This window comes from Haliotis asinina, chromosome 5 (assembly GCF_037392515.1).
Source record: "Haliotis asinina isolate JCU_RB_2024 chromosome 5, JCU_Hal_asi_v2, whole genome shotgun sequence".
NCBI classification, from domain to species: Eukaryota; Metazoa; Mollusca; class Gastropoda; order Lepetellida; family Haliotidae; genus Haliotis; species Haliotis asinina.
The window spans coordinates 52,440,147-52,452,367 of record NC_090284.1 but is presented as its reverse complement, the minus strand read 5'-3'; the positions used below and the strand labels follow the sequence as shown (position 1 = coordinate 52,452,367).

Sequence of the window (12,221 nt, the reverse complement as noted above, 5' to 3'; positions counted from 1 at the left end):
ACCATACAAAGCAATATGACCATCTCATTTCTACTCCCAAAGAAAGTTTAGATCAGTACATTCAATTGAAGCTGACTAGTCATGCAACATTTAACCACTGCATCGTGGGAATGTAAACATTGCAAACATTACTGCGTCTCGGTAAAATTTTGAGTTAAACTATGAGACATTTTATCCTTCGGAAAACATAAATGTAATGTTTCCAACTAGTGATGTTAGCTGTGTGATGCAACTGCAAACCAAGAAACAGGATGCGACGAAGCAGTTTACTGTGGGAGGCTGTACGAGGCGATGGCAACTGATATCCATCATGATGTCAGTTACATTGTGAGGTAATGTAAAAAAGTTCGATTACGAGGGGGCAGACTAGAATGGCACAGTGACGTCAACACATTGTGACGTAATGCAAAAAGTGCACATTTATGTCTGATAAAGTATTATCGGCGCCTTTGATCTTTCACTGAAGCATCTTAGAAAATATTGTAAACAAAAAAAGAAAGGAACTTTACTGAAGTTACTTTATGTTCCAAACATACCCATATAGAACAAAATGTGTTACTAGTGGATAAATCTGGCTTACAGACATAATGAGCAGACAGTAAAAGAGAATTAGGCATTAGGGTATGGTATTACCTCAACAGTCAAAGTAGCATGCTGTGGGTGGTATCTTTTAGTTCACAAAGACTACCCAACTTGTTTAATACCCCATATGGACATCTCTCGCATTCACAACAGCGGGGAACATTGCCTCCTTGACAAAAGAAACTTGTTATGGATATGTGTCTTCTGTATTATTTACACATGACATTCCTGGGCTGATACTTGCACTGAGTGTAAATAATAATAAGTGAGTTAGTGAGTTTAGTTTTACGCCACACTCAGCAATATTCCAGCTATATGGCAGCTATATGTCTGTAAATAATTGAGTCTGGACCAGACAATTCAGTGACCAGCAACATGAGCATTGATCTGTGCAATTGGGAACCAATGACATGTGTCTACAAAGTCAGCAAGCCTGGCCACCTGATCCCGTTAGTCGCATAGCCGCCTTTTAGGCCTATTCTACCCAAGGACATTCATGGGTCAAACAATAATGAAGTTTCCCATCAATAACAAATGTCTTCTATTACCTACCAAATTCTGAATGCCTATCAAACATCTGACGGCCTCATTGACAGCTTAACACTTGTGAACACAGCATTAGACACCCTTCACCATTGATGTATCAGCATGGACTTAACATTCTAAGGTAGATGTGTCAAGATCATCCTATACGTGTTTGATGTGACTGAGATCAGCTGATCTTGATAGGCACTTTATGACATCAATACCTGCATTTTGGTCAAGGTCAATGTTTACAAATGGTTTATAACCAGTCAGGTCAGGTCATGCTAAATCCAGCAGGTAAGCAATCTTCTAAACCCCTCACTATTGCCTCCTGGACTACGACCTTCCACATTTATATGAGTATCTGTCTGCAAAAGCACCCAGAAAAGCTTCAGGAACTGTTAGGATACGTTGACACAGTTCGGGGAGCTGCTTACAAGTATGGTAATGACTTGTGGTACACCTATGACTATTTTTTCCGGAATAAAAATTCTAGGCATCCCATGGGTTCATGGGGAGCCATCGATGGCAATCTGTGGCGCCGTTACATGATTCAGGGTAGGCAGTATTATACTCCTACAGACGCAAAGGCTAGCACTACTAGTCCCATCACAACAGTCTCTGAGAAACAAGTTTGCTGGGATTTTAATCTTTCCCAGTGTTCAAGATTATCTTGCAAGTATCCCCACAAGTGTTCTAAATGCAACAGTTCAAAACACGGTGCCCGGCAATGCAATTCTTTTCGTACCAAAACAACAAACAACGCACAAGTGCAGCTTCGTAACAGGGCCAGCTTCCCCTCCCACAGCCAATGACATTAGCACCGGTACCCATAAAATATAACACACTGATTAGATGGATCGCAGCTACTATGCTGTATGCCTCAAAGACACGTCTCTTTTACAGGTTAGGTTTTACCTCAGGTTTTATTTTCCAGTTCTCGGGTTCGTTCACTCCAAACGTCGCTCCCAATCTTAGATCAGCAAGGCAACTTCCTCACATTGTAAATATAAAGCTACAGAAAGAAATCTCTTTGAGTCGCATTGCTGGGCCCTTCCCATCATGTCCGATTAAAAACCTCAAGGTATCCCCCGTTGGTTTAGTAAAAATGAAATACGACGAGTCAAATGTCTACACAAACGCTGATAGCTACTGGTTTACACACCATCTCTCTCATCCCTGGGGATCGTCTGTAAACAATGGAATTTCCGCAGAATATTGCTCTCTACAATATACACGGTTTGATTAAGTGGTAAGTTTAGTTCAGCGTTTAGGAAAGGGCGCGCAATTAGCAAAATTCAATGTTAAGGCAGCCTTCCGTTTGCTCCTAGTGCGTCTGGAAGACTTCCACCTGTTAGGAATGTACTTTCAGGGGAATTACTGTTATGATAAGTGTCTCCTTATGTGGTAGAGTTGTGTATATAGCGATTATGTTTTATCATTCAGCTGTTTTACTTTAGTATGCTCAAAATAATGTCATTTGTATATTTCAGGCAATACAGTAATTAATTACCATTTGGTGTATCAATTTCAGGTATATGAACCAGTCAGCATTACTGATTTATAATAATTAAATCTCTCATTTCAGGCTGCGTAAGATATTTCAGCAGTTGTAAGTAAAGTAATATCATTAACGCTCATTTCTTTTGTTAAGTTATTTCATTGGGTAAGTCCATTTCACTGTCGGGTAGTACAGCTAGCAATCAAAGTGTAAGCTTGGATATTTCAGTCATTGGCTGGTTTTGAATTAGGTGTCCTACATCCCAACCCTTTGTTTCCACATGCTTTTTTCATATCACTTGCACATGGACATTTGGATCATACAGACTCTCCGGACAGTGTATTAAAAGGGTTAGTAATCATTATGTATTTTATGCTATTGTAATGTATAAAGTGCTACATGTAAATATATCTATGTCAGATTAATATTATGTCTCAACATGTCACATATACTCTGTGTGTGTTTGTGTATGAGTTGTGTGAATGTGTATGACAAAGGCCATATTTGATCATATGTGTGGTGTGGTTTTTTGTTGATGTGGTAGTAGATTGTATTGTTTATCAGTGAACTGATAATGGTGTATATGAAATATATAGATATGTAAATATTATTCATGGTATGTTTTATATCATGAACAGGTCGATACCAGATATTATTGGTCAGACGCCAGGACAACACCCCCGTGGGAATCATAGGGTATACATGTTTATATTGCTCTCTACAATATACACGGTTTGATTAAGTGGTAATTTTAGTTCAGAGTTTAGGAAAGGGCGCGCAATTAGCAAAATTCGATGTTAACGCAGCCTTCCGTTTGCTCCTAGTGCGTCTGGAAGACTTCCACCTGTTAGGAATGTACTTTCAGGGGAATTACTGTTATGATAAGTGTCTCCTTATTCAAATCATTTAGTCGTTTTTAGCAGTGGTGCATAACCAAATACACCGACAGTTCATCCATCGTGCACTATCTAGATGATTTCCTGGTGGGAGGTCGCGCCCAATTAGGTAATTGTAAATACCTGTTAGATTCAAGCATTCAGCTTTTTCAGGAATTCGGCATTCCAATAGCACAAGACAAAAACAGTTCAACCAACCACTCACATAAATTTCCTGGGCTTGACCATAGACACAATTTCCATGGAGATTAGAATACCAAAAGAAAAAAAATCAATCAGTTGCGTCAAGAAATTGTCACCTTACTGCAATCGCAAAGGCGTAAAATTGAAGTTCCCCAGTTACAATCTCTATTAGGCAAACTGTACTTTGTGTATCCCGCAGTTATGTGCAAGAGGCCCTTTTGTAGACGCTTGACTGATGCCCTTTGCGGAAAAGTCCATCCCAATCATTGAATAAGACTTACTAATGGTATGAAACAGGACCTGCAAGTATGGTTACAGTTCCTGCAACACTACAATGGTGTATCTGTGTTTCATGATTCGGTTTGGCTTACTGGTGAACATATACAGCTGTTCACGGATGCATCTAGCACACATGGCTTTGGGGCTTTTTGTCCAAGGCAGCTGGACATGTGCGTACTGGCCTCAAACATAGATACAAAGAGGTTATACCAAAGATATGACACTCCTTAAATTATTTCCTATCGTGGTAGCGTTAAGATTGTGGAGAAACTGTTTGAGCAACAAAAAAGTTAGGTTCACATGTGACAACCGAGCAGTTGTACATATCATCAACAAGCAATCATCCAAAAACAAGAAGGTCATGGGGCTAGTTAGGTGCTAAGTCTTACTCTCCTTGCAGCACAAGATAATATTCCACTTCAGGTACATTAGCATGCATGGTAACACTATAGCTGACGCTTTTTCACATTTTCAGTGGCGGAGGTATCAACAAGTGGCTCCAGATGCAGACCCGAAACAGACCACAATACCGAAAGACATTTGGGAGATTGTATGACGGAATCTCGTAGACTAATCTCGTCCTCTTTATCGTGCAACACAAGGCGCACCTATTACACGGCACTACAATGTCTCAATAATTTCAGGCGAGCGTTTACCCTTCGAATAGGAGGGCCCATTCGTCTAGATCAGCTTCTGCAATTTATAGGCTTCATGTCAATGCAAGGTAAATCACCTCGTACTGTAAGGGCTTACATTTCAGCTCTATCCACCTGGCATGAACTGAACAACCTTGTCAATCACTGTGAGCATTTCTTGGTTAAAAAAGCCATCATTGGAATGCACAAGATTAAAGCTAAAAGGGACATACGAAAGCCCATCATTTTACCAATTCTCCAGCGAATCGTTTATGTGTTGCCAGTTATTTGCAACTCTTCCTATGAAGTTCTGATGTTTAAATCAGCATTTACCTTAGCCTTTTTTTGGTTTTCTGAGGGTCAGTGAGTTGGTTTGCAGTTCACAGGCCAATGGTTCAAAAATGTCACTGCAAATCAGTGATGTTTCATTTTCAGGATGGGGACTAACATTGCACATAAGGTTTTTGAAGACTGACCAGTTCGGTAGAGGAACTGTGCTTTTAATCACTCCTATTGTGTCAGAACTATACCCTGTTAATGTTCTCCTGGCGTACCTTGCGTCCAGACAATGCACTACCGCTGCGCAACTGTTTGTCCATTTTGATGACTTGTCATTAACGCGCTATCAATTTAAGGAGATTCTGAAAAAGTCGTTATCACATGCTAGTTATGACGTCACCCAGTATACCTCACATTCTTTCAGGATAGGCGCTACTACAACTGCGGCGATCAATGGCCTGGATGAAAGTATAATTCAGCAGTATGGTAGATGGTCATCCCACACATCTAGTAAAATAACCTCAAATAGCTAACATATCTAATTAAGATACTCTTCCTTGGCTTTAATTAAATTCGTTGTTGTATCATTTTTCTGCTGTTCGATCTTTGTTGCAGATGTGGCCTGGGTTACTGGTGACAGCTACATGGCAAGAGCAAGTGGGGGGTTGGAGGAACATTTGTGAAATCTTGTCTCATAATCCACCTAGGTTCAAGCGACTTGTGCCACATGTCTGCCAGGTGCCTGTAAGACGACATCTTATATGATCTACTTTATGCAAAACTACGTCTGCCGGACACCAGGTTGATGTGGTCATTCCTATTGCCATGTGTTGTGTGGCCGGCGGCTGGGAGCATTGAAAAGCTCAAACTTTCCCGAAAAAAGATCAATCGTAGACTTGCCAACAGAATTAAAGAGTGCCATGGGATCAGCATCCGTCATGATCAGATTGATCCAGTCAAATCTAGCTACGAACATTATTTGTCAGACGGCGTGCACCTGTCATCCACTGCGATGGACACTTTTGTGCGCAATATTAAAAATGCTTTAACTGATAATTAACTCTAATAAAGTAAAAGATCGGCAACAAGTGAGCACGCGCATTCCGTAATTTCCCCGCAATGTTTTTTCCCTGCAAACTTTGGGTTGTCTGGTATCCAATGTTTTTTTCTAATGCTTATATTGTACTGTGTGGATGGTCGGCGATTTGTATCGCTGTGGCCAGTTTGAGGAGTTCTCAGTTGTTATGCTGCTGGTTGTCTGCTTTCACAGCTGAAACCCTATAATCATAATTCCAGCCTGCTTCACAGTAGGTGGAATACATCGCTCGCTATGCTCACCTCGTCTGCTTTGTCATAGCGGAGAGGTGATTGTGTAATGACATTATGCTCTCCCTCGCTGCTGCTTCTCACCCCAGTAGCCATCCACACATATTGGCCACCATTTCCCAGAAAATATCTTCATTTTCATTTATAACGCCAGTTCAGCAATAACTGCCAGACAATGGAAGAATTGCATCATCCAAACTAATCACAACGCTAATTTTCTCTTATAATAGCCACAGGTTAAGCAATACTTACTTTGAATAGCTTCTGCTTTGTGAATATCCAATCCAAGATGAAGTTCCAGCTTTAGATAGAATTATACCTATCATATCAGCCTGTTTTCCTTCTAACAGATAAGTCTGTAAATGTTCAGCAAAAACATCCGGGCAGTGTGAACCTTCCACAAAATCAGTTTCAAGTAATTTGTCAACTAAGTCTTGCACATTTATTGTGCTCAAGAAATCAAATGCTCTCTCTTTCAAAGACTGCACAAGCACACAGTTGTGTGAAACACATTCTGCAGACAAAGCACAGTCCAGATATGCATAGACATGTGGTAAATCATCAATTGGTCGGACATATCGTCTATCGCTACAGTGTGACTGAATAGCTTTTTCAAACCATTTCTGGGTCAAATCCTGAAGGCAATCTTCTTCTTGACCATTCAAGACGTCATGTTTCAACATCTCTGTGAACAAAGAGTGCAACTTTTTGTTGTCTGACACTGCCAGTAATTTCAAGACTTCAACACGAGAGGAAGGTTCATCAAAGAGATTGTCTGCAAGTAAAAGTGTCTGTAATTTGTGGCAGTCAAACTGATGAGTCTTGTGGGCATTTTCACACATACTAATAACTTTCCGTTCCATACATCTGGCTATATCTCCTTTAACTTTTTTCCATTTGGAAAGCATTTCATAGAGCACAACCATCTGCCCTATATTTCTTGTCTTCATAAGAGAAGAGCATTCAATCTCCACTTTCATATTAATGATAGTCTGGGTATCGGTTTTAAAAGTGCTCACATTTTCTTCCTCTTCCAGGGCAAATTCCAACGGTAAGTGCTGTAGCAATGTCTCTAAGAAATGGCAATATGAGGGTTTATCATCTGTGCTCACTAGACTGTATGTTGCTCTGACAACTGATCTCACTTGTTCAATGTCATGTACCTTGAATGTATTTCTTGAAATAGACTTCTGCAATGCCTCCAAGAAATATTCAGGTGAAAACAGATGAAAGCAGTATTCCAGGACAGTGAAAAAGTGGCATGGACTGTTAGGAAATGCAACTTGACACAAACTCTCTGCAATCCACTGGAAAGCTGATAACATCGAGCTTGGTATGTCTTTCACAGAAATTACCTTAAACCCTTTCAGAATGGACCGACATATGGTTGGATTTATCCAGTGTGAATACTTGATGCAATCTTGATTCACAGAGAGTTTGCTATACACATATCCCAGGGCACTCAAGCTGTCAGGTGACATGGTGTGTATTCTATTTTCAAAACAGTTTTTCATCAATTTGAAGATTAATTCAATATCTCTGCGGTCCTTAAATATATTTCTTGTGAGATCTTCAATTTGCATGAGAGCATCTTTACATCCATATTCTGAGATATTCAGTAAAATGTGACAAACATGACCACAGAAACTTTCTTCATAGTGATGCAGACCTACAATGCAACGGAATATGTTATTTATTCCCATTGCTTGCCAATCATATTCTCTCTTGTGAACAAAAGGTGAGAGCCATCTATTGTAGTAATGTATTGTGATTCCACAAAATAGTTTATCAACATCGGGAGGAAATTCTACCTTCCAACTTGTCCACATATTTTCATCCAAAGACACCATTTTCACACAACCATATCCAGCTTCAGATTTAAACTCAGCAAACACATCTTTGATAAGTTTCTTTTTCATTTCACTGTCAGGAATGTAGAGAAGCACTTCTTTCTTGAGAATCTGAAATAATCACACAAAACATAAAACTTATCAAGAGAGGTATGTGAAATATTATTGCCTAATTCCCTTTTAATGATATACCTGTCATGATATGTTTTTAGTTATTGCAAATTACTAGCATTTTAGATTATGCTTAAACTCAAATGGGTTTTCAGAAGTCATCCATTTTAATGAGTAAATGATTAATAGTGTTTCCACATACTTTCATGCAGCTATTTTACAACACATATTCATCCTTTTACATCCTGTTACACAACAATGTGAGAAAAATGTGGTTTTTATTAAAATAAAAATATACTTATCCTGACTAATTGCTTATCTCTTCTCATTACTGAATGGTAGTGGAAACTCCCGTGGGCACTCTAGCATTTGAATTAGGATAAACATGAACGATATTTTAGTCACCAAAATACATATTTAACCTTACATTTACTGAGCGATTTGAAACGCACAGCTGAGTTTGATGTGACAAAAAATAGAAACAAGAGTCATCAGAGGATGACATATCCCCCCCGGACTGCACATATTTCAAAGAACAAATCATGTGATGTTACTTGATGTTTTTTTCTGAAGTTTGAATAGTTTCCATGGAAATTATGACAAAACAGCAAACTGCACTACTTCAAGATCTGTCTCATGTATCTGCCAAGATCTGTTGAAAGGTATCAAATGTTTTTCGAGTTAAGCTCCAGAAACGAAGCCCATCCCTCCCTTTTGTGACTAAGTCCAAACTGTTTCCATGGACACAGGAAAAAATAGCAAGAGTCATCAGAAGATGACATATCCACATATTTGAAAGGACATATCATCTGATAGCTACTTGATGTTTTCTTAGATTAAGTCCATGTAAGTCATGAAAAATATAAATGCCATATATCTGTAAACAGCAAAAGGCACCATTTAAAGATCTGTCTCATATATCTGCAAGATCTGTTGAAAGATATCAAATGGTTTTCGAGTTGTGATCTGGAAACGAAGTTCATCCCTCCATTTTGAGACTAAGTCAGAATCGTTTCCATAGAAACTGTGAAAATGATAAATCACAAAAATCTGTAAATAGCTAAAGGCACCACTTTAGGGTCTCCCCTACATATCTGCCTAGTTTTGCAGAAAGACATATAGAAGTTTTTGTTTCCATGGAAACCAGGAAAGTGATAAATAACAAAAACCTGTAAATAGCAAAAGGCACCATTTTAGGTTCTGATGGATATATCTACCAAGTTTTGAAAATAAATATTGAACTGTTTTTTAGTTATGTTCCAGAAACGAACCCACCACACCATTTGACTTAGACCAAAACGTTCCACGGAAAAAGAACAAAAAAATAAAAATGCCAAAAATCTGTAAATAGCAAAAGGCACAACCATTGGTTCAGATTACTGTATCTATCAACTTTGGTCCAAAAATATTGAACGTTTTTTGAGATTATGCTCCAGAAACAAATTGATTACGGAGAGACGGATGGACAGACGAGGCGGTGACTATATCCCCCCAAATTACATGCCAGGGGGATTATAAACTCTTGGAAGTACTAAACTGAGCACTATTATGCTTGTTCAGACTGCAATATCAACAGAGAAGTTTAAAGCCCAAGACTGGAACTTAACATAATCCTTAAGCATTTAACCAGCAAACTTTATGGACCCTTCAAAGAAACCATATCCAAACATCTGATGCGGAAACACTGTTTTTTTCTGGCCTGATAGCACGTAGGTATTAGAAAAACACCCTATACATATGATATCAGTACATTTTACTGCTTTCTTAAAATGATCTTAGATGTACATGCACAAAAATAAACCAATTGTTTCTGACAGGAAACACAAATATTTCTTAAATGTTACTGTGAATAACCAAACCTAGAACTATTGAAAAGATTGGTAGGGTGATGGTAAAAATGACAAAGAAAATATAACATACCACTGGTTCTTCAACACCTTTTGTCACTGTCTCATGAGTTGTATTTTCAGGCTTCACAGTTGAACTTCCATCTTCAACTTTTTCTCTCTTCGTACTGTTTCCAGACAAGTGTTCATCATTACTAAATTCAGAGAGAAACTGTTCTTTCCTTTTCCTTGTCTCATCGGACCTTGAAAGGTTTTTAGCTGTTGATGTATTTGGATTTTCCATATCGCCTGAACCATGCGGTGATTCAACATCTGGTCCTGTTGCTTCTGTACAGCTGTTGTCTGTAGTAACTGTCTCACTCCCATCATCATCTGGTGTAGTTGAGGCCACATCTGATGAACACATTCCTTCACCTGCCTCATTTCTATCATTTGTATACTTCCTTTCCTTTCCATTTTTCACATCCACTGAAGGTACAGTACCACTCTTGGATGCATTTCGTTTTTTCCCTTTTTTTCCCTTCTTCTTTGAAAAAGGATTTTTTTCATCTTGTTCAGAGCTACTGAAAATGAAATAAAAATATCACATTTAGACTCATTAAAATATGGTCTCAGTGTCTGTTAACAAAGATCTGAGGACATCATACAATTGTTCACATAAGTACAATCTTTCACTTGTCCAATGAGAGCAATGCTCACCAGATCAGGAAAGTTAAAGTGTTTTCTAATCATGACTTGTTTGTAAGTCTGAAAAACATTGTTTATCTTGACCTTGCACAAATAATTAAAAGATACTACCACAAAGACACTGCACATGGTTTCGTCAAACTTTAGTCCTAAACACTCAAGACAACTTCTGCACAGAGTTATGCAGAAAGTGAGTGATGTTATTGTTAATCTATGATAGTAACATGCTTACATGTAAGAACATTACCAGTAGCAAACTAAGATGGTGTAAAAAACATGACAAGAGTCATCAGAACATGACATATCCCACTGATCCCCACATGTTTGAAAGAACAAATCAATTGACAGTTACTTGATGTGTTTTGGGTTTTTTTCAGAATAAATCTGAATCATTTCAATGGAAATAACGACAAATATAAATGCCATATATCTGTAAACAGCAAAAGGCACCACTTCACAATCTGTCTCATATATCTGCCACGTTCCGAGGGGGAGGAGGGAGGGAGAGAGATAAAAATGCCAAAACTTTGTAAATAGCAAAAGACACCACCAGACAGACAGATAGATGAGGCGTTGACCATATTCCCCCCCACCATTACATGCAGGGGGGATAAAAATGATTATGGACGGATGGATGGACGTGGCATCGACAATATCTACCCCCATTACATGCTAGGGGGATAAAAATAAACATGCCAAATCTCCACAAAAGTCACCACTTTAGGGTATGTAACCTGGATCTTCATATGTATAACAAGTTTGAAGTTTCTGACAATGGTCACAGTGTATGGTTGAGAAAACTGAAGTTCAGCAGTTCTGGACAAATATAATCCAACATTTGATAAAGCAGCATCACAAGAGTGGGAAAAGAGTACAGGAGCTAACCTTTTATGGTCAACTGTTTCTTAAGAAGTCACAAACACAAATGATACCCAAAATGATAAACAAATTTCATTTCTCAAAATCAGAAAGCCCTAGGATGTAGATGTTGAAAGAACAATTCATGACAAACACATCATGTTCTGTGAAGAAAAAGCAAAATACATCAAGTCAACTTAGTGTATAATGTTATTACACTGATGGTGAAGCATCATCCAACGGTTGGTCTCGATCATCACTTTTTCCACCCTTCCTCTTTGATGATGATGTCTCCCCATCCGATTTTGAAGGTCTGAAACAAGAATCATCAGAAGATGACGTAACCCCCTGGCACCCACATATTTGAAAAGACAAATCATCTGACAGTTACTTGATGACTGTTTCCACTAAGTCTGAATCGTTTCCATAGAAGTCATGAAAAGTATAAATGCTATATATCTGTAAACAGCAAAAGGCACCACTTCATGATCTATCTCGTATATCTGCCACGTTCTGTTGTGCTCAGGAAACAAAGCTCATCCCTAATTTATGAGACTAAGTCCCAATGGTTTCCATGGAAACAGGGAAAAATAAGGTATAAAAATCTGAAAATAGCGAATGGACGGATGAGGGGGGATAAAAATACATGCTGGGGGGATAAA

The 12,221-nt window shown here is 38.6% G+C and overlaps 1 protein-coding gene across 1 annotated transcript in view; it reads right to left on the bottom strand.

Annotated features, from left to right (window-relative positions):
* Positions 1–12,221, bottom strand: part of LOC137284765 (uncharacterized) — a 48,914-nt gene that overhangs the window by 15,682 nt on the left and 21,011 nt on the right. The window contains exons 5-7 of the mRNA XM_067816734.1: positions 11,777–11,872; positions 10,088–10,577; positions 6,459–8,167 (exon numbers count right to left, since the gene is read on the bottom strand). Of these exons, the coding sequence (XP_067672835.1) occupies positions 6,459–8,167; positions 10,088–10,577; positions 11,777–11,872 (2,295 nt within the window). The remainder of the gene's footprint in view (positions 1–6,458; positions 8,168–10,087; positions 10,578–11,776; positions 11,873–12,221) is intronic.